Raw genomic sequence first — 25,930 nt, forward strand, 5'->3', positions numbered from 1 at the left:
TTATCTCTTCTCCTGTTGTTGGGCATCATCACATTGTTTTTCATTTTATTTTTTAAATTGTTGTACAGTAAAATTATCCTTTTTTTTTCTTTTGACATACAGGTGTATGAATTTTAACACACTTACAGATGTGTATGACCACCACCACAATCAATATGCAAACAGTCCTGTCACCTTAGAAAATTCCCTAGTGTGCCCTTTATAGTCCCACCCTCCCCCCACCCCAAGTCCCTGACCACTTGATGTCTGTTCTCTATCACTATAGCATCACATTGCATTTTAATTGCAACAACAACACGTCTGTTGTTCTCACTATATTGTCAGCTTTTCAGAGTAAGGATTGTATCTTATTCATCTTGCCTTCTCTGTGCTTACCACAGTACCTGGTACATAGTAGGTGCTCATTAAATATTTGAAGGATGAATGAATTAATGTAGCCACATAATGAATCCTCTCATAATTCTTAAGAGGCAGGAGGAAGTAGAAAACTGAAGAAAATCAACATTGACTGAGTGTCTTTTTTTTTTTTTTAATTAATTTATTTTTTTCTGTACGTGGGCCTCTCACCGTTGTGGCCTCTCCCATTGCGGAGCACAGGCTCCGGACGCGCAGGCTCAGCGGCCATGGCTCTCGGGCCTAGCCGCACCGCTGCATGTGGGATCTTCCTGGACTGGGGCACAAACCCGTGTCCCCTGCATTGGCAGGCGGACTCTCAACCACTGCGCCACCAAGGAAGCCCTGACTGAGTTTCTTTTTAAGAAAAGCTTAGGTCCTTTTTTCACAGCAATAATGATTTTATAATTTTACAAAATTCTAAAGAGTGCCGCCTGGTAATTGCCACTTGAGAGAATATGTTGAGTCACACAAAATGAGTAATCTCCCATAAAAAGAGTTCAGCAAATGTTTAATTATACTAAAAATATTATTACTGGTTAAGTTTAAACATGGAAATTAAAAGGAAAAAGTTAAAACGTGCTTCTTTGTCTATTACCTATTCTAAAGATATTCCAGAAGTCTAAAATTCTTCCCTGGAGTCTTTAATATATTTTCCAGGTATTCTTAGGTCTGTAAGTATTCTCTAACTGTTTTTAGAGAAACTCAATATTCACACTGTTACTTGTGACTCAAGTTTTGGTTTCCATATTTTCCCCTAAACTAGTGTCATCTTTATCTAAAATTTATTTTACTAAAGTCATTATTATTGCAAGTGATGTTTGGTTCTTGAAGCTAGTGTCTTCCCTAGAGCATATTCAGTTCTTGCCAGTTTCAACTTTTCTTTTTTTCCCTTCAGTGTTTATTGGTGTTTCCTTTTTCATTAATCACAATGCTGAAATGACTCTGTATATATCCTTCTTAGCCTATTAATTTCACCCACCAGGACATTATCTCTTACAAACTGAGCCCTTTGCCAGCTCCATGTCACATTTCTTTAAGCAAATAAATTCTTTCCATATGCTTAGCCTATACCTCTGAGCCCTGTAGCCTATTCCCCTTTTTAAAACAGAAATGGGGAAACAGCTGTTTCTCAATTCCTATAAAGTACGTCCTGTTTTATAGATCATGCTGGACAGCTCTGTTTTGATGCCTGCAATATTACTTGGTCCTTGAAATTGTGAATTTCCTGGACCTGAATTTCCTTTTCACATTTGGGGAAGAAAGATTAATTCTACTAGGCATTTCGGTGTGTTATACAGGCCATGAGGTCTTCTCTATAGTTTGTTTTGGGAGCTACTGAGGGGGTCATATGGAAGAAATACCTTCTTCCTTACAGCACAACAAAGTTTTTAACTGTTAAGATTGATATTATATGCTCAACTCATTCAGTGTTTCTGCAGATGTTGATTTAATATATCTGTAAGATTTTCTGCTACATGCAGAACATGCAAGGATGGAAGGACACCAGGCTGTCAGGTAGCCCACAGTCCAGAAGGGAGGACAGATGCAATGTGATGAGTAGTCTAATCCAGGGATACCTGAGCTGTAACAACTACCTAGAAGAAGAGTTGGAAAACTATGGCCCATTTTCTGACTGCCTGTTTTTGTGTACAAAGTCTTGTTGTAACATAACCATGCCTGCTCATTTACATATTTTCAGTGAATGCTTTCATGATTCAATGTGTAGTTGTGACAGAGATTGTAGGGTCCACAAACCTAAAGTATTATCTATCAGGTCCTCTACTAAAAATTTTGCCAACTCCTGGCTTAGAGGAAGGAACACCAGGAAAGTGTATGGTCACCAAAGAATAGAGTAAGTGGAGGACACCTCGGAGAATGCCAGCATTTTACAGGATAGGTAAAAGAAGAGAGTGCATGAAGTGATGGGTTGAGAACCATAGTATGCCAGAACACAAAGGAGGAGAGTGTATCAAAAAGTTGAGGGTCAGGGCTTCCCTGGTGGCGCAGTGGTTGAGAGTCCGCCTGCCGATGCGGGGGACGCGGGTTTGTGCCCCGGTCCGGGAGGATCCCACGTGCCGCGGAGCGGCTGGGCCCGTGAGCCATGGCCGCTGAGCCTGCGCGTCCGGAGCCTGTGCTCCGCAGGGGGAGAGGCCACAACAGTGAGAGGCCCGCGTATGGCAAAAAAACTAAAAAAAAAAAAAAAAAAAAAAAAAGTTGAGGGTCAGCATCAGTGTCAAGTGCCCCAAGGCAGTCAGGTAATATGATGGTTATAATGAACATTTCCTGAGAATTTACTTATGTGGTAGACAGTGTGCTAAGCAATTTACATTTATTATGTCAAGACTCCATGTAATACCCCTATAAGGTTGGCACTATTAATATTCCCATTTTATAGATGAAGAAATTAAGACACAGAAAGACCAAGTAAATTTGCCAAGGTCACACAGCATTAAATGGCAGAGGTATTATTCTAATCCAGGCAGCCTGATTCTAGAGAGCCTATAAGTTTAATCTCTGTCCCAATTGACAATTAAGGAATCATTGATGTCCTTAGAAGAGTAATTTCAGCGACATGATGGAAGTGGAAGATAGCTTCAAATAACTAACTGATCATTTTGCCATGAGCTGTGCATTGTTCTAAGAGTTTCACACTAACTCACTCAACCTCTTAACAACCTCATTTTACATATAAGGAAATCATGGCACAGAAAGGTGAATTAACTTACCCAAAGCCAAACAGCTATTGAGTGACAAAGGTGTGATGTGAGATTCTGGAGAGAAACAGCTTAACTTCTGTCCCGGCATCCTTACTGACCTCCACCCATCCCTGGCCCTTTCTACCTCTCTCAAAGATGTTGGCCTGAATCTGGCATTCCCTCTTTTGTTACTCCCTGCACCCCAATGTGATAGCCATTTAAAAAATAAAAAAAGTTCAGTATGTTTTTTAAAATAAATGATGGTATGGTACCCATAGAAGACTCACAGGCAGATCAATGGAACCAGACCCAAGCATATGTATGATTTGTGTTTTGATTAAATGAAAGTGCTATAATAAGATAATGTGGGAGAGAAGAATCCTTCAGCAAGATGTTAGGACAACTGATTAAATATTTGAAAAGATAATAAAGTTAGAGCGTTATACCATACAAAAAAATCTATTCTATAGGATTTAAGTTAAATGTTTTTAAAAATAAAGATCAAAAATGTTTTAAAACTAGATAAAAGTATCTACTTAAGAGTAGGGTGAACTTTGCAAAGCATAACTGCAATGAAAAAAGGTGATATATTCGATCTCATTACAATTTAAAACATCTCTAGGTCAAATATAATTTTTTTTTTTTTTTTTTGGCGGTACGCGGGCCTCTCACTGTTGTGGCCTCTCCCATTGCGGAGCACAGGCTCCGGACACGCAGGCTCAGCGGCCATGGCTCACGGGCCCAGCGACTCCGCGGCATATGGGATCTTCCCGGACCAGGGCACGAACCCATGTCCCCTGCATCGGCAGGCGGACTCTCAACCACTGCACCACCAGGGAAGCCCCAAATATAATTTTAAAACTTAAAAGATAAAACAACTTCTTAAATTAACCTTAACATTAAAAGATTTATACAAATTGGTAAGAACACATTAAAACCCTTCTTGACAAGCAAAGGTTAAGACATTCTATTCATATAAGAAATATACAAGCTAATAAAAACCAAAATATTTACTCTTGGTCATATCAAATGAATGCAAATTAAAATGCAGTATCATTTTAACCTTTTAGCAATGTTTAAATATTCAGTATTTGCTGTAGTGTGATGAAACAGGTGTTTTTATACATGTTGATGACTTTAAAATTGACCCCAAACCATCTAAAAAACAGTTTAGAAGTTGTTAAAACCCTTAAAAAACACACATACCTTCTTACAATGTAATTTCTCTTCTAGAATTCTGTTCTAATCAGAAATGCATGAAATTTATAAAGCTGTCTATGACAATAAATTTACAAAGGTAACTTTTAGAAGTAATCTAAGTAATGATAGAAGAACAAAGTAAATATAGTGTAGGCAAACACCAGTTTGTCACATAGCCATTAAAAATGTTTTTCAAGACTACTGACATGGGAAAACACTCATGATATAATATTAAAAGATAAAATATTTGTATATGACATGTAATTCCAGATATGTGTGCATATATACACATACACATATACACAGAGAGACAGAACAAAAGGTAGAAGTAACTGTATCAAAATTATAAGAATATATCTCTTATTATAGTGGGACCATCTTTTTATGGTAGTGCCAAATTTTTGTTTCAGTGTCTTATTTATTTACCCCTTTAAGACTGTTAGATCTCAGCTTTATCCCACTCTATCATGTAAGGCCTCAGAGTTACAGTTCTTGAAGATGATTCCAAACACAAACCCCTCTCTGTATATTTCCTATGTAGCTGGCAGTTAGTTGTTTGGTTAGTATCCTTAAGCCTAGTTTAACAGCAGGAAACTTTAAGGATAAAGCAATAAAGTACCTTTTCCTAAGCTGCACAAAAAGGCAGTTAAGATCTGGGTTTTCCACTGACAAGCCTGGCAAGAAAGTTAAGCATTCTGAAGCAGGGCTTGTGAACATTACACCCACCTTTAACAATTCACAAGATGCACATTAAAGGCATACATTAAGTAATGTAATAGGTAGTTGAAGTCTCTGTGAAGGCTATAGGGCAGTCACAACAGAAACAGTGTGCTTTTCCATTGTAACATTTCTCTTCCTTGGGCTCACACTTTACAACAAGAGTGAGTGGGTAGCAGGTCTAACTGCAGCCTCATAGGCCTTTTCCTTTTGAAATTTCTGTTCAGGGGACATGACGTAACTCACATAGTCATATAACGGGCCATGTTCACCTATTTTTTTTTAATGTTACCCTATACCTCTGTACTTCAACATTTCACCTCACTCTGGAAATTTTGACTTGTCCAGGGTATACTGCATTCTTAATAGAAATTGGCCTGAACCAGAAAATCATAAATCATAGAAGTCTGACTTCATCATTCCACAAATAGGAAGACTGTGGCATAAAGTAAATGATCTGCCCAAGATCACAAAAGTTGGAACTAGAATCTAAGACTTCTAGGACTTCCTTTGTCCCTCCTCTATACTGGCATTTCCCAAAAGGTGTGCACAGGGTGCTGTTCTGGGAGCTGTTAACAGTTGTGCGGCAAAGAGCAGAGTTCAGGGGTCAGATAAACCTGAGGGTGATCTCATTTCCATTCTCACACTTGGACAGTAGTAATGCATATTAATGTATTAAAGGATGCCTGCAATAAGACAGATACTAAATCAGATGGGATGTGGGAATGACAAGCATAAACCAGGACTAGCCTAGGCAAACCAGGATATATTTTCTCCCCAGCTAAAATATAGGATGGAGGCAGGGGTGGTGGGGGAGAGTTCCTAACAGATACCTGGACTAATTGGATATGTTTGTTTGTTTGTCTGTTTTGGAGGAGGGGAGCTATGCACCACATGCAGCAGCTTCTGCCCCAGTTAGATGAGTGTTATTCAAATGTAAGAACATACATTATTGTTAAACTGGGCTCTACATACCAAGCCCTGTGGATTCCAGTACCTAGCTTAATGATTAGTACCACCTGAGAGCCACCTAGTTTTCTAAGTTAGAGGGGCAGTATTGCATAATGGTTAAGAGCAAACTGAATCAAAACCACCTAGATCCAAATCCTGATGCACTCTCTCGTTAACCTTGGACAAGTGCTTCCATGTCCACCTCTGTAAAACAGAACTTATAGTAACAGTACCCATCTCGTAAGACTGACATGCGAATTAAATGAGTTAATATGTGTAGAGCATTTAGAACACTGCCTTACTCAAAATAAGGAGTATGTAAGAGTTATTAACATTGTTATTAGTTTCTGTTCCAGGAATGGAGAATTTATATAGCAGTGCTTCCAAATGTAATAAATACACTCATCCAATAAACATAACAATTCTAATAAGACCCAAAATGCCACTGCCAGCATCCATGGCTCTAGTCACCTAACTCCAACTACAAAGATTGACCAGAAAAGGTTAAATTGAAATTACTCATAGTTTGAAAACTGCCCCGAAATATGTAAATGTTCCAACATTTAAAATAAACTAGAAAGGAAGAAGGGTGAAGCTGTAACACTCAAGACTAAAGTTGAGGTCCTGTTGCCCAAGCTGAGTTACCTTTTTTTTTTTTTCCCTTAAGCTAAAAATAAAGTAGGATAAAAGGAAAAAATGCCTTATTCTGGACAGATAGCCGGCAGGCAACTATTCTGCCTGCAAAGCTATCCTCTGATATTTGCATGATCTCCATTATATTTTTGTACCTTAAAGATAGGACAGGTCCTCTGGCACCCTCAGTTTTGGCATTAAAAGTCCTTTTTTTTGCTGCCACCGCAGCCACACTTAAGTGTGAGCGTTCACAGAAGAGGTCAGACTCCTGTGGCTTTGGGTGCTTTAACCCAATGTGAGTGGTTCCTCAGGGGCCTGTCCTGTGTATGTTTTTGTTTGTTTTGTTATTTAGCTACTCTATTTGTATTTTTTCTTTCTTCCAGTTTTATTGAGATCTAATTTTTTTTAATAATAAGATCTTTATTATCGTGCAGACCAGAGCAACATGAGGCAAGTAGTTATCCAGGGTGGTGACTTGGAGACTGGAAAAATCACGTGAGACCAACAGTGTCCATGAAGATAGTAAACCTTTTCTGCTATCAGAGCACAGCTCAGGTCCTCTTGGCTAAAGATGGGTCACATCCACACCCCTTCCAGGCAGAGGGGAGGAAATGAGGACCCCCATTACAGCTCTGTGTAAGTTTAAGGTGTACAGCATACTGGTTTGACTTACGTACATCATGAAATTATTAACACAATTAAGTTTATCTCATATAGCTATAAACTAAAAGAAAAAGAGAGAAAATACATTTTCCGTGTGATGAGAGCTCTTAGGATTTACTCTCTTAACAACTTCCCTAGATAACATACAGTGGTGTTCATTATATTACTAGTGCTGTGCACTGCATCCCTAATACTTGCTTATTATAACTGGAAGTTCGTACCTTTTGAGGACCTTCGTCCGGTTCTCTCTCCCCCCACGCCCTGCTTCAGGTCACCACAAATCTGATCTCTTTTTCTATGAGTTTGTTTGCTTTTGAAGTATAATTAACCTACAACACTATGTTAGTTCCTGGTATACAACGTAGTGATTAGATATTTCTATACGTTACAACTGCTGACATGTTACTGGCAACAAATTGTGTAGCATTTAAGATCCCCACAGATAGAAGGTGAAACATTTTTCTTTAGTCATGTATTTTTGAGACAATGTTTTTGGTCGTAGTGCTTTACTTTCTTTCAGAGTTTTAGGACCCATAAAGTGACAACAGTTCAGAGTTGTGCCATCTTATTCCAAATTTTCTAACTTTAAGTGACATTTTATTTATTTTTTGCGGTACGCGGGCCTCTCCGTTGTGGTCTCTCCCGTTGCGGAGCACAGGCCCCGGACGCGCAGGCCCAGCGGCCGTGGCTCACGGGCTCAGACGCCCCGTGGCACGTGGGACCCTCCCGGACCGGGGCACGAACCCGCATCCACTGCATCGGCAGGCAGACTCTCAACCACTGCACCACCAGGGAAGGCCCAAATTTTCTAACTTTAAAGTTTCCTGTGGGAACTGGAAACATATTTTATAAACAAAGTCTGGATCTGTTGCTAGGGTCATCTTCAGCTATGAAAATAGGAGCATTACTGGAATGTAGACCTGGCTGTAGCAGTTGCCACTAGAAACAGCAAAATTCAATGGGAAAACGGTTCCCCACCCCCACCCCATCCCCATTCCCCATTCCAGTTCAGAATGACAGGAAGACTTCTGATGGCAAGGACTAACTCACAGGGGACTTACATTCAGAAACATTTGTTTTGTCAAATCTTTTGGAGAGAGAGGGAGAGGACATGTTAAGGAGCCTGAGAGATGGAAAAGGTAGAGCATGCCCCATTTCTTGCTGCCTATGAGAGTGAAAAAGCAAAAAGGAAAAGATGGTACCTAAGAAAAATGAAACAAAATCAGAGAGGCATATGCCATGCTAATGTAAACCCTGATGACCCACCACAAGGCTACAGAAGACTTTGAGTGGTCAAGTGTCCCTGTACCCAGAGCAGGGAATGTGTGGCCAGAAAAGGCTAGGAGATTAAAGGTTGAGCCTGCCAAGGCTTCTCCGAGCAGCCCCCTCAATACAACCAGGTGCCCTGGATTGGGCACTATAGACATGGCCTCGGGTTTACTGTTCCTCCTGCTGCCGATCACATAATTCTTCATTTGTACACTAGATCCTGTTCCCAGTTTCTCAGCATTTTCTTTTCTCAGTGAAAGTTGCAGCTATTTGCTAGATTATAGCCCTAAGATGGTCTTGTTTCTACTTTTGGGAGATCTTTACAGAGGGGGAAACTTGTGCTGAATTTTGGAGGATGGGACTAAGATTTTGATAGAAAAGGAGAGATGACAAAGATAAAGGGTGAGCAGGCATTATGAACAGTACGAATAAATGACAGGTACACTTACAGATGTATGATTCTTTTCTGGCATGGTCTGATTGATTGTAAGCCCTTATTTTTTGGTCATGGCATACCTGTAGTAATTATTTTGAAAAGTGTACAGAAGCAGTAAAGGATGGAGCTTCCTTCACTGCATGCGCACTGTTAGTACAAGTGGAGCCAGAATTGAGAGCCCTTTTCTTTCACTGGCTACACTTCTGTTTCTCCCCTCCTCTCCCTTCCTCTGCTCTGCCCTCCCCCTGCCCTGTGTTGTTTTGCTGGCATGGCGTTAGGGCCTTCACTGGGTTCACTTTTCACAGGGCCCTGTTCTATGGATGTGGGAATTGTGTTCTTTCTCAGTGATGCTGGTAGGAGTCCCTTAATGAGCTGGGAACACGGTTCTTGAAGAGTAGTTCCCAGCCCTGCTTCTCCTGGCCAAATAAAACATTCTGGTTTCTACGGATGAGTAATTTTAGTAAAACACTTTAGACTGTTGAAGTACAGCTGTGTCTCCAACATTAGTTTTCAGTGTATATAGTTAGATTTCCCAGAGAACAGCTGACCGCCTCTAGAAATATAGAATACCCCTCCCCAAATAAGTGAAATTGAACTAAATTAAACAAGATGGACTTTTTTTATAGATTTATTTTATTTATTTGTTTATTTATTATTGGCTGCATTGGGTCTTGGTTGCTGCACACGGGCTTTCTCTAGTTGCGGCCAGCTGGGGCTACTCTTCGTTGCAGTGCGCAGGCTTCTCATTGCGGCGGCTTCTCTTGTTGAGTAGCACGGGCTCTAGGTGCGCAAGCTTCAGTAGTTGTGGCTCGCGGGCTTCAGTAGTTGTGGCTTGAGGGCTCTAGAGGGCAGGCTCAGTAGCTGTGGTGCACGGGCTTAGTTGCTCCACGGCCATGTGGGATGTTCCCGGACCACGGATTGAACCCGTGTCCCCTGCATTGGCAGGTGGATTCCCAACCACTGCGCCACCAGGGAAGTCCCAACAAGATGGATTTTTTTTTAATATTTTAAATTTAATTTTATTTATTTTTTTATACAGCAGGTTCTTATTAGTCATCCATTTTATACGCATCAGTGTATACATATCAATCCCAATCTCCCAATTCATCCCACCACCATCCCTCCCCCCACCACTTACCCCCCTTGGTGTCCATACCTTTGTTCTCTACAACAAGATGGATTTTTGAAACTGTGTTACTACATAATAAAAGGAACAATCAACCAATAGGAAGTTGTAACAGTTCCAAACTTGCATGCACCTTACATACCTATGAAATGTGTAAACAAAAACTGACAGAATTATTGGAAAACATGGAGAAATTCAGAATAAGAGTGGAAGATGTTAATATATATGTCAATTATTGATAGATAAAACATAAAAATTCATAAACATATAGCAGATTTGAAAAACATCGTTAAGTTTATCTGTAATCATGTATAGAACTATGCACCTAACAATTAGATACTGCACATTCTAGTCCAAAAAAAAATTTTTTTTTAAATTGATTACGTATGGGGACAAATGGTTACTAGACTAACTGTGGTGATGATTTCGTAATGTATCCAAATGTCAAATTACTAGGTAGTACACCTGAAACTAACATGATATTCTATGTCAACTATTTTCAATAAAAATCAATCAATCAATAAATAGTTATATACTAGTTCAAGAGCTGGCAAACTATGACCCATGGACCAAATCCAGCCAGGATGTGTTTCTGTAAATAAAGTTTATCAGAACGCAGCCACACCCAATCATTTACATATTGTCTTAAGGCTGCTTTTGCCCAACAGTAGAATCCAGTAATTACTGACAGAGACCTTATTGCTCCGCAGACCCTACACTTATTTACCGTGTGGCCCTAAAAACCTAAAAAGTGTGGTGATCCCTGTGCTAGAAAATAAAGCAAGTCTTAACAAATATCAAAGAATTGATTTGCAGGCCATTTTTCTAACCACAATATAAAAAAAGGTAACTTTAAAAAATCTGTTTGACAATTTAACAGTGCACTTCTAAATAACTCGTCAAAGAAAAGTCATTACAGAGTCTTTAAAAATATTTAGAATTAAATGATAATGAAAATGCTATAATATTAAAATGTATGGTATTCAGTTGTTATAAAGTTTTAAGAAAATATATATCCTTAATGCTTACATCAGAAAGAGAAAAACTTAATGGGCTAAATATCCAACTACAAAAATTAAGTACTCAAAAGAGTATACCTAAAGAAAGTAAAGAATGTTAATTAGTGTACTAGAAACCAAAGAAGCAATAGAAAGCATCTATAATACAGAACCTAGTTGTTGTTGTTGTTTTTTTAAGGAAAGACCTCTCCAAGGCAGAACTAGAAAAAAAAAGGTACAAATAAAAGATGGGAGAAAAGGACTTTCCTGGTGGCGCAGTGGTTGGGAGTCCGCCTGCCGATGCAGGGGACGCGGGTTCGTGCCCCGGTCCGGGAGAATCCCATATGCCGCGGAGCGGCTGAGCCCGTGAGCCATGGCCGCTGAGCCTGCGCGTCCGGAGCCTGTGCTCCGCCGCAGCGGGAGAGGCCACAGCAGCGAGAGGCCCGCGTACTGCAAAAAAAAAAAAAAAAAAAAGATGGGAGAAAAGAAAAAGAAGACATAGCTACATATAATGATCACACCTCTCCAATAAATTTGAGAAATTTAAATAAAACAGCCAATTACCTAGAAAAATAATACTTACCAAAATTGAGTTAAAAATAGAAAAAGCCGGGGGCTTCCCTCGTGGCGAGGTGGTTGAGAGTCCGCCTGCCGATGCAGGGGACACGGGTTCGTGCCCCGGGCCGGGAAGATCCCACATGCCACGGAGCAGCTGGGCCCATGAGCCATGGCCGCTGAGGCTGCGCGTCCGGAGCCTGTGCTCCGCAACGGGAGAGGCCACATCAGTGAGAGGCCCGCGTACTGGAAAAAAAAAAAAAAGAAAGAAAGAAAAACCCGAATAATCATATAACTGTTAGAAATTGAAACATTTGTTAAAACATACCCACAAAAAGAATACTACGCTCTGCTTCTTTTACTAACAGATTTTACCAAATGTCAAGAAACCGATCATCTTAGCTATTCGTATACAACTATTTCAGAGGACAGAAAATGAGGAGACATTTCCCAACTCTTTTATGAAGCTAATATGACCAAAATACCTAAACCAGACAAGGACGATACTAGAAAGGAAAATTATGTAAATAAATATTTAAATAAAATGGTAACCAAAATAAAAACCAACATTATTAAAAAAGAAATACGTCATGATCAATTGCGATTTATCCTAGGAATAGCAAGGATGGTTTAACATTAGACAACCTATTTTCACAGTTGGCCTCATTAACACATTGTAGGAGAAACCCATATAATCATCTCAGTAAATGCAAAAACAAAAGGCATTGCATTAAATTTAACACCTATTAGTGATTTTAAAATAAAACAATAAACAAACCTCTTAGCAAACAGAATAGAAGGAAACATCATTTAGCTATAAGCAGCATCTTCTCATGCAAGGGTGGTGTGGAGGTTAAGATTGTGGACTCCAACATTAGTATATTTGGGATTCAAATCCCAGCTCTGCCCTTTAGTTGTGTGACACTGGGCAAGTGTTAACAAATTGTTTGATGAAAGTTAGCTTCTATCATTTTTTTTTAAAGTCAGGCTTACTGAGGAATAATTTACATAGTAAATAATTTACATAGTAAAATTAACCCCTTTTTGAGTATGGTTCTATGAAGTTTTACTAAAGCACACAGTTGTGTGACCACCACCACAATAAAGTTATAGAACATTTCCAACAATCCCCAGAAGTTTCCCATCTCCAGTCCCCAGTAACTACTGATCTGTTTTTTTATCCCTATAGTTTTGCCTTCTCCAGGGTGTTAAATAAGTGGAAACACACATTATATATAGCCTCTTGATTCTGGCTTCTTTTGCTTAGCATCGTGCTTTTGAAACTTACCAGGTTATGGCTTTCAGTAGTTTATTCTGTTGAGAAACTGTGAGAACTATAGGAGAGTTAAGCAGGTCTATAGCCAGGGCAGATCTAGGTTTTTGTGAGGCCTAAATCTTATGTAATTTGGGGGACCCTCTCTTAGAAAAAGAATACAAAATTACTGATACAAAATTAGGTATGAAAGAAATTATTTTAAATAAGAAATCACAACAGTACTGTTATAAACACAGGAATTTTGAAAAGTTTTATTTTACTCATCCCTATCAGATAACTGTAAAATACAGCATCTACTATATTCCTATAGGAGAGACTTGCCATTTTGAATAGACAAAATGGGAACCTAATTTTCTGCTTACAGTTTTACATTTTTGATGATTGGAAGAATTTTCCACTGACTAATTTCTGGTTTCATTCATCCCACACCTGCTTTCTCCTCCACTTCCCACATATTTCTAAGGAAGGAGGCTACAGGTGTGTTTGTGTCACAGTCCACAACCTCTAGCCCTGTACACTTTGTGTCAGATGTCTGGTGAGTTGGCATGGGGTGGTAGGAATATTCCTGGAAGTATTCCTACAGTAGGAGAGCTAGCAATAATTTAACTATAGACTTTATGATTATGAACCTTATAATATCTCATTAAACTCAAGCTCAATGTCTGTCCAACCAGCTCCCTCTAACTGGATCCCCAAAATGCTCACTTCAACTCCAACACTACTCACTAGGAGATAGGGACAGAGGTGAATTCTGAGTAGAAATAGACAGTGGTCTATTGTATTTATTTTAATCACCATATATCTTTCTTTTGCAGATTTTTTAAGGAAAATTAACGGTATGATCCATTGCCAGTATTCTCCCTAGGGCCTAGAAGGAGTTCATGCAAGTAAATACTTAGAAGCTTAAGGAAATTGCTGGGAAATTGGATTTCTGATACTTTTCATAAAGAGGACAAAGTAAGGGATTGAAGGAAAGAGAAAGATACATGCAACTGTTAATTTTAGCTTTTTGCTCTTTTTGCCTGGGGTTGAAAAAGAAACGTGTACTTGACTCCACTCCCATCTGGTGGTATCCTTTTTTTTTTTTTAAAGTAGACCCTCAAGGAGTTGAAAATAAGGTTGCACCGTCTTGGTGACTCCACTCCATGGGCTGAAAATCAGCCACTGGGACTGAGTGGCACAGGCCTAGCTTAACTTCCTCAAATGCCAGCAGTTCTAGAGAAATCTAGATGCTAGAGCCAGGCTGGTTAGGTTGGGTCCCCATTACTGTTCTTTTAATACTCTCTTAATGGAAATCACAGTACTAGCATCCTTACTTCAGAAAAGCAGTTTTCTTTTTTGGAACCAAAAAACATCACACACAGACTAAAGAAAGAACTAATTTATTCAACCTTTATCTGATATTAATATCAAATATAATATAATTAATCATATTAATATAATTGAGTATATTAATATAACTCCTGCTTTTTTATCAATATTTACATGTTATATTTCAGCCATCATTTTGCTTTTAGCTATATCGTCATATTTGAGGTAAGTTTCTTGTAAACAGCATATAGTTAGGTCATTTTTTTAATCCACTTTGTCAATCTCTGTCTTTTTTTAATATAAATGTATTTGTTTTATTTATTTATGTTTGACTGCGTCGGGTCTTCGTTGCTGCATACAGGCTTTTTCTAGTTGCGGCAAGCAGGGACTACTCTTCATTGCAATGCGCTGGCTTCTCATTGTGGTGGCTTCTCTTGTTGCGGAGCACGGGCTTTAGGTGCGCGGGCTTCAGTAGTCGTGGCACGTGGGCTCAGTAGTTATGGCTTGCGGGCTCTAGAGCGCAGTTTCAGTAGTTGTGGCACACGGGCTTAGTTGCTCTGCGGCATGTAGGATCTTCCCAGACCAGGGACCGAACTCATGTCCCCTGCATTGGTAGGCAGATTCTTAACCACTGCGCCACCAGAGAAGTCCCAATCTCTGTCCTTAAATTGGTATGTTTAGATCATTTACATTAATGTAATTGCTGATATGTTGGGATTCAAATATGCCATTTTATTTTGTCTTTTCTGTTTATTTGCTATTTCTTGTTTATCTTTCTGCCTTCCTGTGTGTTACTTGAACATTTTTAGAATTCTGTTTTGATTTATTGTAGTATTTTTGAGTACATCTCTTTGCATAGCTCTTTTAGTGCTTGCTAAAGCACTAGTGTTGGTGTTGGCCTCATTACCACTGGGCAGTATGTAAAGTCCTGATTCTCCACTAGGGTTCCTCTGACCCCAGTGGGGAAGGAAAGGTGCCCTTCATTACCACCAGGAGGAGGTGGAAGTCCAGGCTCACAGTGTATTCTCCATTGATACTGCACTGGTGGTGGTGGTAGAGAGCAGGGGTCTGTTACCACCCTTCAGGGATGAAAATCTCTTCAGGGGTTCAGTCCCTACTTGATCACCTCTGACACCACCCTGATGGAAGGTGGAGGAGGAGTTGGGGTGCCTCATTACAGCCTGACAAAGGTGGAAGTCTAGGTTCCCCACTCAGCCTTTGCTGGTGTAGGCAGCAAAGAAAACAGTTTTTCTGTTGTGTTTGGCTGAAGTCAAATAGTTATTATCTAAAGGTTTTCAGTCTTGCTAGGCTGTTGTTTTCCTGGTCATTTTGTTAAACAGAGCAGACATTTGTTGGGGTTTTTTGTCTGCTCTCACTGGCATTTCCAAGTCACTAGCTTCTTTAGCTCCAAGTCTGAGATAATAAGGCAAAAAGAAAACCCAGGGAGCTCACCGCTGTGTTGTTCCTTGGGCCCCAAAGTCCCTAGCATGTCTGACTTCTCTCCACCTTTCAGAGATCTCCAATGTTTGTTTTATATGTAATGGTCAGGATTTTTAGCTGTACTTAGCAGGAGGAATAAGGGAAAATATGACTACTACTACTCTCTTCCCAGAAGCAGCACTATAAATACTTTTAATGCCAACTTAGTCCTTCATTTAAAAATCCCTGTTAGGGACTTCCCTGGTGGCGCAGTGGTTGAGAATCCGCCTGCCAATGCAGGGGACACGGGTTCAAGCCCTGGTCTGGGAGGATCCCACATGCTGTGGAGCAACTAAGCCCATGCACCACAACTGCACCACACGCTCTAGAGCCCGTGAGCCACAACTACTGAAGCCCGCATGCCTAGAGCCCGTGCTCTGCAACAAGAGAAGCCACCGCAGCAAGAAGCCCGCGCACCGCAAGGAAGAGTAGTGCCTGCTCGCCACAGCTCGAGAAAGCCCGTGTGCAGCAACAAAGATCCAATGCAGCCAAAAATAAATAAATAAATAAATTTAAAAAATAAGTAAAAAGCCCTGTTAATCTTCTACTTGCTACTACTTCATTGGGTAGAGTCCTTTTTTTCACGCTACATAGTTAAAAGTCGGGGTATTAATCAGGGTTCTCCAGAAAAACAGAAACAACAGAATAGATATCTATATATCTATCTATATTTATCGCTCTCTCTCTCTCTCTCTCTGTCTCTCTCTCTGTCTCTCTCTCTGTGTGTATCTGTGTGTATATATAAAGGAATTGGCTCATGCAATTATAGAGACTGTCAAGTCCCAAGATCTGCAGGATAGACTGACAAGCTGGAGACCCAGGAGAGCCGATTGTCTAGTTCCAATCCTAGTCAGAAGACTTGAGAACCAAGAGAGCTGGTGGTGTAGTTCCAGCTTGAAGGCTGGCAGGCTCCAGATCCAGGAAGAGCCCATGTTTCAGTTCAAGTACAAAGGCAGAAAAAATTATCTTAATCAGGGGAGGTCATGCTTTTACTTCTTTTCTTTTCTTTTTTTAATATCTTTATGGGAGTATAATTGCTTTACAATGTTGTGTTAGTTGCTGCTGTAGAACAAAGTGAATCAGCTATATGTACACATATATCCCCATATCCCCTAGCTCGTGAGCCTCCCTCCCACCCTCCCTTTCCCAGCCCTCTAGGTCATCACAAAGTATCGAGCTGATCTGCCTGTGCTATGCGGCTGCTTCCTACTAGCTATCTACTTTACATTTGGTAGTGTATATATGTCCATGCCACTCCCTCACTTCATCCTAGCTTCCCATTCCCCCTCTGTGTCCTCAAGTTCATTCTCTACGTCTGTGTCTTTATTCCTTTTCTGCCATTAGGTTCATCAGTACCATTTTTTAGGCTCCGTATATTTGTGTTGGCATCCGGTGTTTGTTTTTCTCTTTCTGACTTACTTCACTCTGTATGACAGACTCTAGGTCCATCCACCTCATTAGAAATAACTCAATTTCGTTCCTTTCTGTGGCTGAGTAATATTCCATGGTATATATGTGCCACACCTTCTTTATCCATTCATCTGTCAATGGATATTTAGGTTGCTTCCATCTCCTGGCTATTGTAAATAGTGCTGCAATGAACATTGGAGTACATGACTCTTTGAATTATGGTTTTCTCAGGGTATATGCCCAGTAGTGGGATTGCTGGGTCATATGGTAGTTCTATTTTTAGTTTTTTAAGGAACCTCCATACTGTTCTCCACAGTGGCTGTATCAATTTAGATTCCCACCAACAGTGCAGGAGGGTTCCCTTTTGTCCACACCCTCTCCAGCATTTATTTTCTGTAGATTTTTTGATGATGGCCATTCTGACTAGTGTGAGGTGATACCTCACTGTCGTTTTGATTTGCATTTCTCTAATGATTAGTGATGTTGAACATCTTTTCATGTGTTTGTTGGCAATCTGTATATCTTCTTTGGAGAAATGTCTATTTAGGTCTTCTGCCAATTTTTGGATTGGGTTGTTTGTTTGTTTTTTGGTATTAAGCTGCATGAGCTGCTTGTATATTCTGGAGATTAATCCTTTGTCAGTTGCTTTGTTTGCAAATACTTTCTCCCATTCTGAGGGTTGTCTTTTCATCTTACTTATGGTTTCCTTTGCTGTTCAAAAGCTTTTACATTTCGTTAGGTCCCATTTGTTTATTTTTGTTTTTATTTCCATTTCTCTAGGAGGAGGGTCAAAAAGGATCTTGCTGTGATTTATGTCATAGAGTCTTCTGCCTATATTTTCCTCTAAGAGTTTTATAGTATCTGGCCTTACAGTTAGGTCTTTGATCCATTTTGAGCTTATTTTTGTGTATGGTGTTAGGGAGTGTTCTAATTTCATTCTTTTACATGTAGCTGTCCAGTTTTCCCAGCACCACTTATTGAAGAGACTGTCTTTTCTCCATTGTATATTCTTGCCTCCTTTGTCAAAGATAAGGTGACCATATGTGCATGAGTTTATCTCCAGGCTTTCTATCCTGTTCCTGTTCCATTGATCTATATTTCTGTTATTGTGCCAGTACCATACTGTCTTGATTACTGTAGCTTTGTAGTATAGTCTGAAGTCTGGGAGCCTGATTCCTCCAGGTCCATTTTCCTTTCTCAAGATTGCTTTGGCTATCATGGTCTTTTGTGTTTCCATAAAAATTGTAAAATTTTTTGTTCTAGTTCTGTGAAAAATGCCATTGGTAATTTGACAGGGATTGCATTGATTCTGTAGATTGCTTTGGGTAGTATAGTCATTTTCACGATGTTGATTATTTCAATCCAAGAACATGGTATATCTTTCCATCTGTTTGTATTGTCTTTGATTTCTAATCAGTGTCTTATAGTTTTCCGCATACAGGGGTTTTGCCCCTTAGGTAGGTTTATTCCTAGGTATTTTATTCTTTTTGTTGCAGTAGTAAACGGGAGTGTTTCCTTAATTTCTCTTTCTGATCTTTCGTTGTTAGTGTATAGGAATGCAAGGGATTTCTGTGCATTAATTTTGTATCCTGCTACTTTACCAAATCCATTGATTAGCTCTAGTAGTTTTCTGGTAGCATCTTTAGGATTCTCTATGTACACTGTCATGTCATCTGTGAACAGTGACAGTTTTACTTCTTCTTTTCCGATTTGGATTCCTTTTATTTCTTTTTCTTCTCTGCTTGCTGTGGCTAAAACTTCCAAAACAATGTTGAATAATAGTGCTGAGAGTGGACATCCTTGTCTTATTCCTCATCTTAGAGGAAATGCTTTCAGTTTTCACCATTGAGAATGATGTTTGCTGTGGGTTTGTCGTATATGGCCTTTATTATGTTGAGGTAGGTTCCCTCTATGCCCACTTTCTGGAGAGTCTCTGTCATAAATGGGTGTTGAATTTTGTCAGAAGCTTTTTCTGCATCTATTGAGATGATCATATGGTTTTTATCCTTCAATTTGTTGATGTGGTGTATCACACTGATTGATTTGCGGATATTGAAAAATCCTTGCCTCCCTGGGATAAATCCCACTTGATCATAGTGTATGAACCTTTTAATGTATTGTTGGATTCGAATTGCTAGTATTTTGTTGAGGATTTTTGCATCTATGTTCATTAGTGATATTGGCCTGTAGTTTTCTTTTTTTGTGACATCTTTGTCTTGTTTTGGTATCAGGGTGATGGTGGCCTCATAGAATGAGTTTGGGAGTGTTCCTCCCTCTGCTATATTTTGGAAGAACTTGAGAAGGATAGGTGTTAGCTCTTCTCTAAATGTTTGATAGAATTTGCATGTGAAGCCACCTGGCCCTGGGCTTTTGTTTGTTGGACGATTTTTAATCACAGTTTCAATTTCAGTGCTTGTGATTGGTCTGTTTGTGTTTCTGTTTCTTCCTTGTTCAGTCTTGGAAGGCTGTGCTTTTCTAAGAATTTGTCCATTTCTTCCAGGTTGTCCATTTTATTGGCATATAGGTGCTTGTAGTAATCTCTCATGATACTTTGTATTTCTGCAGTGTCAGTTGTTACTTCTTCTTTAATGCGTTTAGTTCTATTCCAGCCATATCTGATTGGATGAGTGCTACCCACATTAGGGAGGGAAATCTACTTTATTCAGTCTACCCATTCAAATGTTAATCTCAACCAAAAACACTTACACAGAAACATCCAGAATAATGTTTAATGTTTGACCAAATACCTGGGCACCCTTTGGCCCAATCAAGTTGACACATAAAATTAACCATCATAGTATGTAAACATTTAAAAGCTCAGGACTACCAAACTAGTTAATTTGTACCTAAATATGAATTCTGACCAATATTACTCACAAATTCACATTTTGGGCTTTGAGATATACCGAAAAACTCAAAGGGAGTGAGTAAAGCCTTTCAAAGATTCAAAAATGTGCTCAAAGAGAACAACCACTAAAATCTGGAAGACAGTATGGCATTATGGGAAGTAAGAAACTTATGGTTGCCATGTTTCTTTAAAAGAGCTTTTTAACAGAAAAAATATTAAAGTTTTTATTTTTCCTGGTTCTTGGAGTAAGAATTTACTTTTTCCAGTGTTGAAAGATTTTATAAATTCAAAATAAGAATTTCTCATGATCTATAATCCTTCTGTCCCACTCTCTTAACATTACCCCTGGAGCCAGCACACTGGTGTCAAGAGCTGGCTGGTTCTCAGTGCAGGCAGTATCACTTGTGGGGAAGACTTTGGACTCAAATAGGGTTCCCAGGTGTGTGACCTGGGGCAAATTACTTCATCCCTCTAAGCAGCAACTTTCTTATCTGAAAATGGGGAGTTTAATATCTGTAAAATCAGCGTGAGTATTCCATAATTAAACATTCTGAAATTTAGACATCTGAATAATCTTCATTTTTGCAGTTTTATAAATAACACTGCCACCTTGGTTCTTAAATCTCTGTCTTCATTTTGGATCATTTTCTTAAATTCAGCTTCTTAGAGGTGAAATTAATGTGTCAAGGGATAGAACCTTCAAAAAAGATGGTACCAAGATTTACACTAGCAATGGGAGAAAGAAAGAGAGAGGTGCTTTTCTCATTTTTAAACTTTATGTTTCCTAGAAGCGTCAGATGGTGAAGGAGGAGGAGACACAGCAATGATGCAGCAGGAGAGAGCTCCAGTTCCTGCCCTGTCAAAGAAAACCGAACAGGTGACAGTCACTGTGGGAGAGTCACAGCTGTTGGCTCTGAAATCAGCCTCTTCTACCCCTGTACAGCATTCCGTGTGCTCCAATACCAGTTATTGGTGGGATTTGAGGGAAGCTTTTACCTTCTCTGCCTTTGAAAGAGCCATGCTTCATTAATTACAAACCAGCAAGGTCTATTTTTCCCCCTAATATTTTTTTTACAATATAAATATATTTTACAATAATGATATCTTAGATTCTTGTATTACATTTTTACCAAAGACCCAGTTTTATTCTTTTGGGTATAGTTCCTAGGAGAAGACAAATAGCATAGATATGCAAGATTACCCCCACACCAATGCATTATTACAGTACCAAGACATGCTGTGAGCAGGCTCCCAGGCCTTCACGTCTATCTAGCATCATGTCTGTTGTGTGAATTCTTATTGGGGATTTGCTACCTTTGTATTACCACAAGTGGCCATTTGATAAACTTTGCTCCCTGGACTTAGGACCTTTTATTGCCTTTTTAATCTTCTTGCTGGCCACTCACATCCATTTGCACCTTTCTTACATTATTGTCCCTGAGACCTAATTGGTAACCATGTGTGATTTTTTGAAGGACTATCTAACTGTCAGTCCAAAGTTACCATCTTCTTCATAGTAACATATGTGGCCTTATTCTTATTGTAGGTGGCCCTAAACACATTCCACTAGAGTTTTGTGACCCAAAGTTTGTGACCAGGCTCAGGATAATTGTGGGAAGCAGTTTAGCATTTTGGTTACCTACAAGCTGTGACGCCTTAGGCAAGTTAAACTCTCTGTGCCTCAGTCTCCATATTGGTAAAGTGGTGATAATACGTGTATTTTCTTCACAGGGTTATGGGTGAAGATTAAACGATTAACACTTGTTAAGCTCTTTGAACTGTGGTTGGCAAAGAGTAAGCACTGAAGTGATAATTCTTATAGTAAAATATACTTCAAGTCTTTTATTTTATTCATTATTTTTTCTTTGTGAGGTGGGGAATGCAGCAAGATATACGTGTTTAATGTATAATCAGTCTTGGTTTTCTCTCTAGACATTAAATATTTAACTCCAAGGCCCTGTATCAATTTTAGTTTGCACCATTCTTTCTAAGATCTACAGGTTAACATCTGTAGCTTTTCAATTTATTTCACAAAGATGGGGTTTAATTTTACCTCACTTAAGTCCACTGACCATACCATAGTCATGCCTTCTTTGACCTCTGCCTCTAATCAGTGCCTACTTGCAGAACTTGTTTCCAAATATTCTTTTTTTGTAGAAATTAGAACTTTATTATATTATAAACATTTCCAGAATATAAACTGATTTTGTATCTAGACTCCTTGAAACGTTTAAAACTGTATGTAACTTAAGCTTATTATAATGTATGTCATTTTCCACTTTCCAATATAGAAAATATACTGCAAGTTAGATCTAACAAAGGAAAAAAATCAATCTAAACTGCTTCACAGAGAAAACTAATGAATATAAAAACACCCACCCCAAACTAAAACCCAATCAAGAAATAGATTATGTAAAGCCTATTAATCCTCCAGTTTAAAATAAATGACGTCCTAAGGGAAAAATACTTCCACCATCATAGCAATTTGATGAATTAAAGCAGAGCCACTCTCGTTAAGGGAAATTACATTATGTATAAGAAAAATGTAGTAATGATTTTAGAAAAGAGGAAAAGTAATTTCCATGTTGGAGAGCAAGCACACTAAATGTTTTCTGTTCACTTAGCCTTTGTACCTGCTCACATGAAAAGAGCGATAGGAACATCGTAAAACCAAGCTCCTCAACTCTTTTTTCAGTTTAACCTCAGGAGAACCAATGCAAGAGCTTCAAAATCGAAGGCGAGACTGGTCCCAAAGCATCTCCTCTTCTTCCTTTCTTTGACTTGTTCCTTTTTCTCTTTACTACCCTTAAGTTCCTATTTCTTAGAGGCTACATCTTGGCTTTTTTTCTCCTTTCGTTTCTTAAGTTTTTCTGTACTGACTGTTTCCACCTCTGTTTTGTTTCTTTGGATGCTCTTGTATTTGTCTAAATCTATTTCCTCACAAGCTTTCTTCCTCTTATGCTTGGACCGCTCCTCCTCTCGTTTTTCCCGGCCTTTCTCTGGGAACCTTTTTCTCTTCTGATGTATCTGTTTATAACTAGCTTGACGGGCACTGGTACTGTTTTCTGAGGAGAGGTGCCTGTAAACTCCAGATTCTACACTGTATGAGCTACAGTTATACTCTTGCTGACTAAAGTTCAGGGGTACTGGTTTTCCTGAGAAACAGTCCCTGGTGAATTGACAGCAGCTCAGGGAGTCCAGTCTCAGCCTGCTGTCATGAGCTGCTAGCCACTGAGGTAACCACTTTTCCACTGTTTGCGAAATACTGCATGGTCTTCGGTAGGTCTGGACGGTTTCACAAAGGAGTCTTTGATCAAACATTCCACACCTGGGTCTAGAATCAACCTCTTCTTTGCACCACAGGTTTCCAAATAATCCTCTCTCATCTTTCTGAAACAACTCTTTGGCTCTAAGCCTCTGGCTTTCTGCACTTTGATGTAATCTTCAAGTTCATCTTGAAAAGAGTCACATGTCTTTGAATGCTTCATTAGGTTGACAAGGAGTTCTCCTTAACAGGTTGAGAACTTGGTGGAGAAATTTGATCATATTCACCCATTGATTGCTTCAGTTTTTTAGCATGAACTTTCCCCAAATAGTGAGACTGTGCAACAACTGAGGAGCTAAAGACCATGATGCAGAGATTTAAAAATCTATTTTTGTCCAATACTCCGCTCCCATTCAACTCATAATGTGAAATCCATTGTGATTCAAATTATGGCACTACTCCTTATAAGCCTTTTACAAAAGGTATCTGTAAAAAGTTCAGTCTTTGCTCGTTCAACGTGGTACCTTCTCTGAGGCAGGGGCCCCCTCCGCACCAACGCCACCCGCCAGTGGACAGGCCGAGGTGGAGGAGGCAGAGAGGCAAGGACCACCAATGCCGCCACCGAGCGAGCAGGGTGGGAGCAGGAGGCGGAGACCGGACTTCCGAGGGGAAGTGGCCACCACCACCAGCGGCCAACTGGACGGCACCGCCGCCATAACGGTGAGGAGCGCTACTGCGCTTGCTCCAGATATTCTTTGTAGCCCACTGGCTTTCTTTTTTATTACTTTCTCCCTTGATTTTATTTTTGATTGTTCCTCACTTTTTCTGGACTCTTTGGTGAAAGAATAAATTTGCATCAATAAACTCACCCAAGCCTACATCTTTACTGTCTTTTTATTGGCAGAGTGTTCACCTTGCTGAATTTCCACCTATTTTTTACCTCCTTCCAACTTGAGTCTTCTTTTCCCACAACCATCAAGTTAGATAAATGGCAGGGAACCACAGGAAGAAAGGAGAAGGATCGAGGAAGAGAAAGTTAAATACATTCTTAATTTCCATGAGCATTCACCTATCTTTCAGCAGCCCTGGTTTCAACAATAATAAGACGATTTATTGAACACTCACCACAGGCACTGTGTAAGGCACCATGACTCAGTCGTCACAGGTGCCCTGTGAAGTAGGGGGGACCCCATTTTACAAAGAACCTGAAGCTCAGAGAGATGGGTACCAGGAGTGATGACCCACTTGACTGTCTTTAAGCCACACCCTGAGGATGACACGGCTTCCATTTCCCTTTCCACCTGTCCTTCCTCATTCAACTTGGGAAAATTGGATTTACCATGCCATCAAGTAATTTCTTGGTCGCATGCCATTGCTATTTTATGCCAAGGAAAAAAAAAATCACCAGAGATTTTACTGCTCATTTTAACCACCTTCATCCTGCTCTAATTTCTTTCACTAACAAATTGCTTTAAGGAAACAAAGTCCTGGGGATTCCCTGGCGGTCCAGTGGTTAGGGCTCCACGCTTCCACTTCAGGGGACACTGGTTCAATCCCTGGTCCAGGAACTAAGATCCTGCATGCTGAGTGGCCAATAAATAAATAAATAAATATAAATTTAAAAAGAATCAAAGTCCTAGGTAGACACAGTGCCCTTATCACTCTCTACAAGCCTATCCTCATTGCCCTGGCCAGAGAATTCACACAGGAACCTCCTTGTGCCCCTCTGCCTTATTTGAGTGTTATCCATCTACTTCTCTGGTCTCCCTACCATGCTGTACACATCTGTGCATCTCCACTGCATCTGGCACAGAACCTTCCCCGAACTGGCACTCATTTGTGAAAAGGAATAATGGATGACTAGACTGGTATCCCAGCTTTCTTACCCCTCTTCCCATCTCAACCCTTTGTGTCCCAGCTGTGAGCCATTGGCTCCCTGACACTGCTGCCCGCAGACGCCTTTTGGAGCCCCGTGACCATTGTCCCTCCTTCAGCCCCTCCTTGAGGGGTCCCCCACCTTGACATTAGACCTAGGAGTCTCTTCTCCTCCAGCCCGAATACCACACAGTCCCTTGGGCTCTTCTGTGGCCTCCTCGTCCTGTCTCCCGCTGCTCTTCTCCCTCTGGAACTCATCTCACCACCCCAAGGACAGCCTTTTTGTCAGGCCGACTGTCATTTCTTGAGTCCTTCTCTAGTTGTTTATGCACATAGAGGTTGCATTTCCAACTAGCCCATAAGCACCTCAGAGGACAGGGTTTCTTTTGTGTTCACTGTGGTACCTAGCACAGCCATAGGCATATGATTCATTTGGCACATGTGACCAAGTATTTGCTTTTTAATAGTAATATTTTTTTCTTGGATAAAAAAAAAAGAAAAAGAAAGGAAATTACTGTTTACTATATTTAAGTTTTGAATTTTTTTCAAATTTGCTTAGTTGTTTGCTGTTCTTGAAGGGGTTTTTTTGTTTGTTTGTTTGTTTGTTTTGTTTTGTTTTGTCTTGCGGTACGGGAGCCTCTCACTGCCGCGGCCCCTCCCGCCGCGGAGCACAGGCTCCGGAGGCGCAGGCCCAGCAGCCACGGCCCACCGGCCCAGTCACTCTGCAGCACGCAGGATCCTCCCAGACCGGGGCATGAACCCGCACCCCCTGCATCGGCAGGCGGACCCCCAACCACTGCGCCACCAGGGTAGCCCCTGTTTGCTT

At 40.1% G+C, this 25,930-nt stretch overlaps 1 protein-coding gene and 1 pseudogene across 2 annotated transcripts in view; one reads left to right on the forward strand and one right to left on the reverse strand.

Moving 5' to 3' along the window:
* CMSS1 (cms1 ribosomal small subunit homolog) overlaps positions 1–25,930 on the forward strand; it is a 384,701-nt gene that overhangs the window by 328,120 nt on the left and 30,651 nt on the right. For both annotated transcript variants that reach the window (XM_024759251.1, XM_024759252.1), the window contains exon 2: positions 20,753–20,841. In XM_024759251.1, coding sequence (XP_024615019.1) covers positions 20,753–20,841 — 89 coding nt within the window. The remainder of the gene's footprint in view (positions 1–20,752; positions 20,842–25,930) is intronic.
* On the reverse strand, positions 22,690–23,464 carry LOC112409267 (lysine-rich coiled-coil protein 1-like; annotated as a pseudogene).

Source organism: Neophocaena asiaeorientalis, unplaced genomic scaffold, assembly GCF_003031525.2.
Source record: "Neophocaena asiaeorientalis asiaeorientalis breed wild unplaced genomic scaffold, Neophocaena_asiaeorientalis_V1.1 scaffold197, whole genome shotgun sequence".
NCBI lineage: Eukaryota > Metazoa > Chordata > Mammalia > Artiodactyla > Phocoenidae > Neophocaena > Neophocaena asiaeorientalis.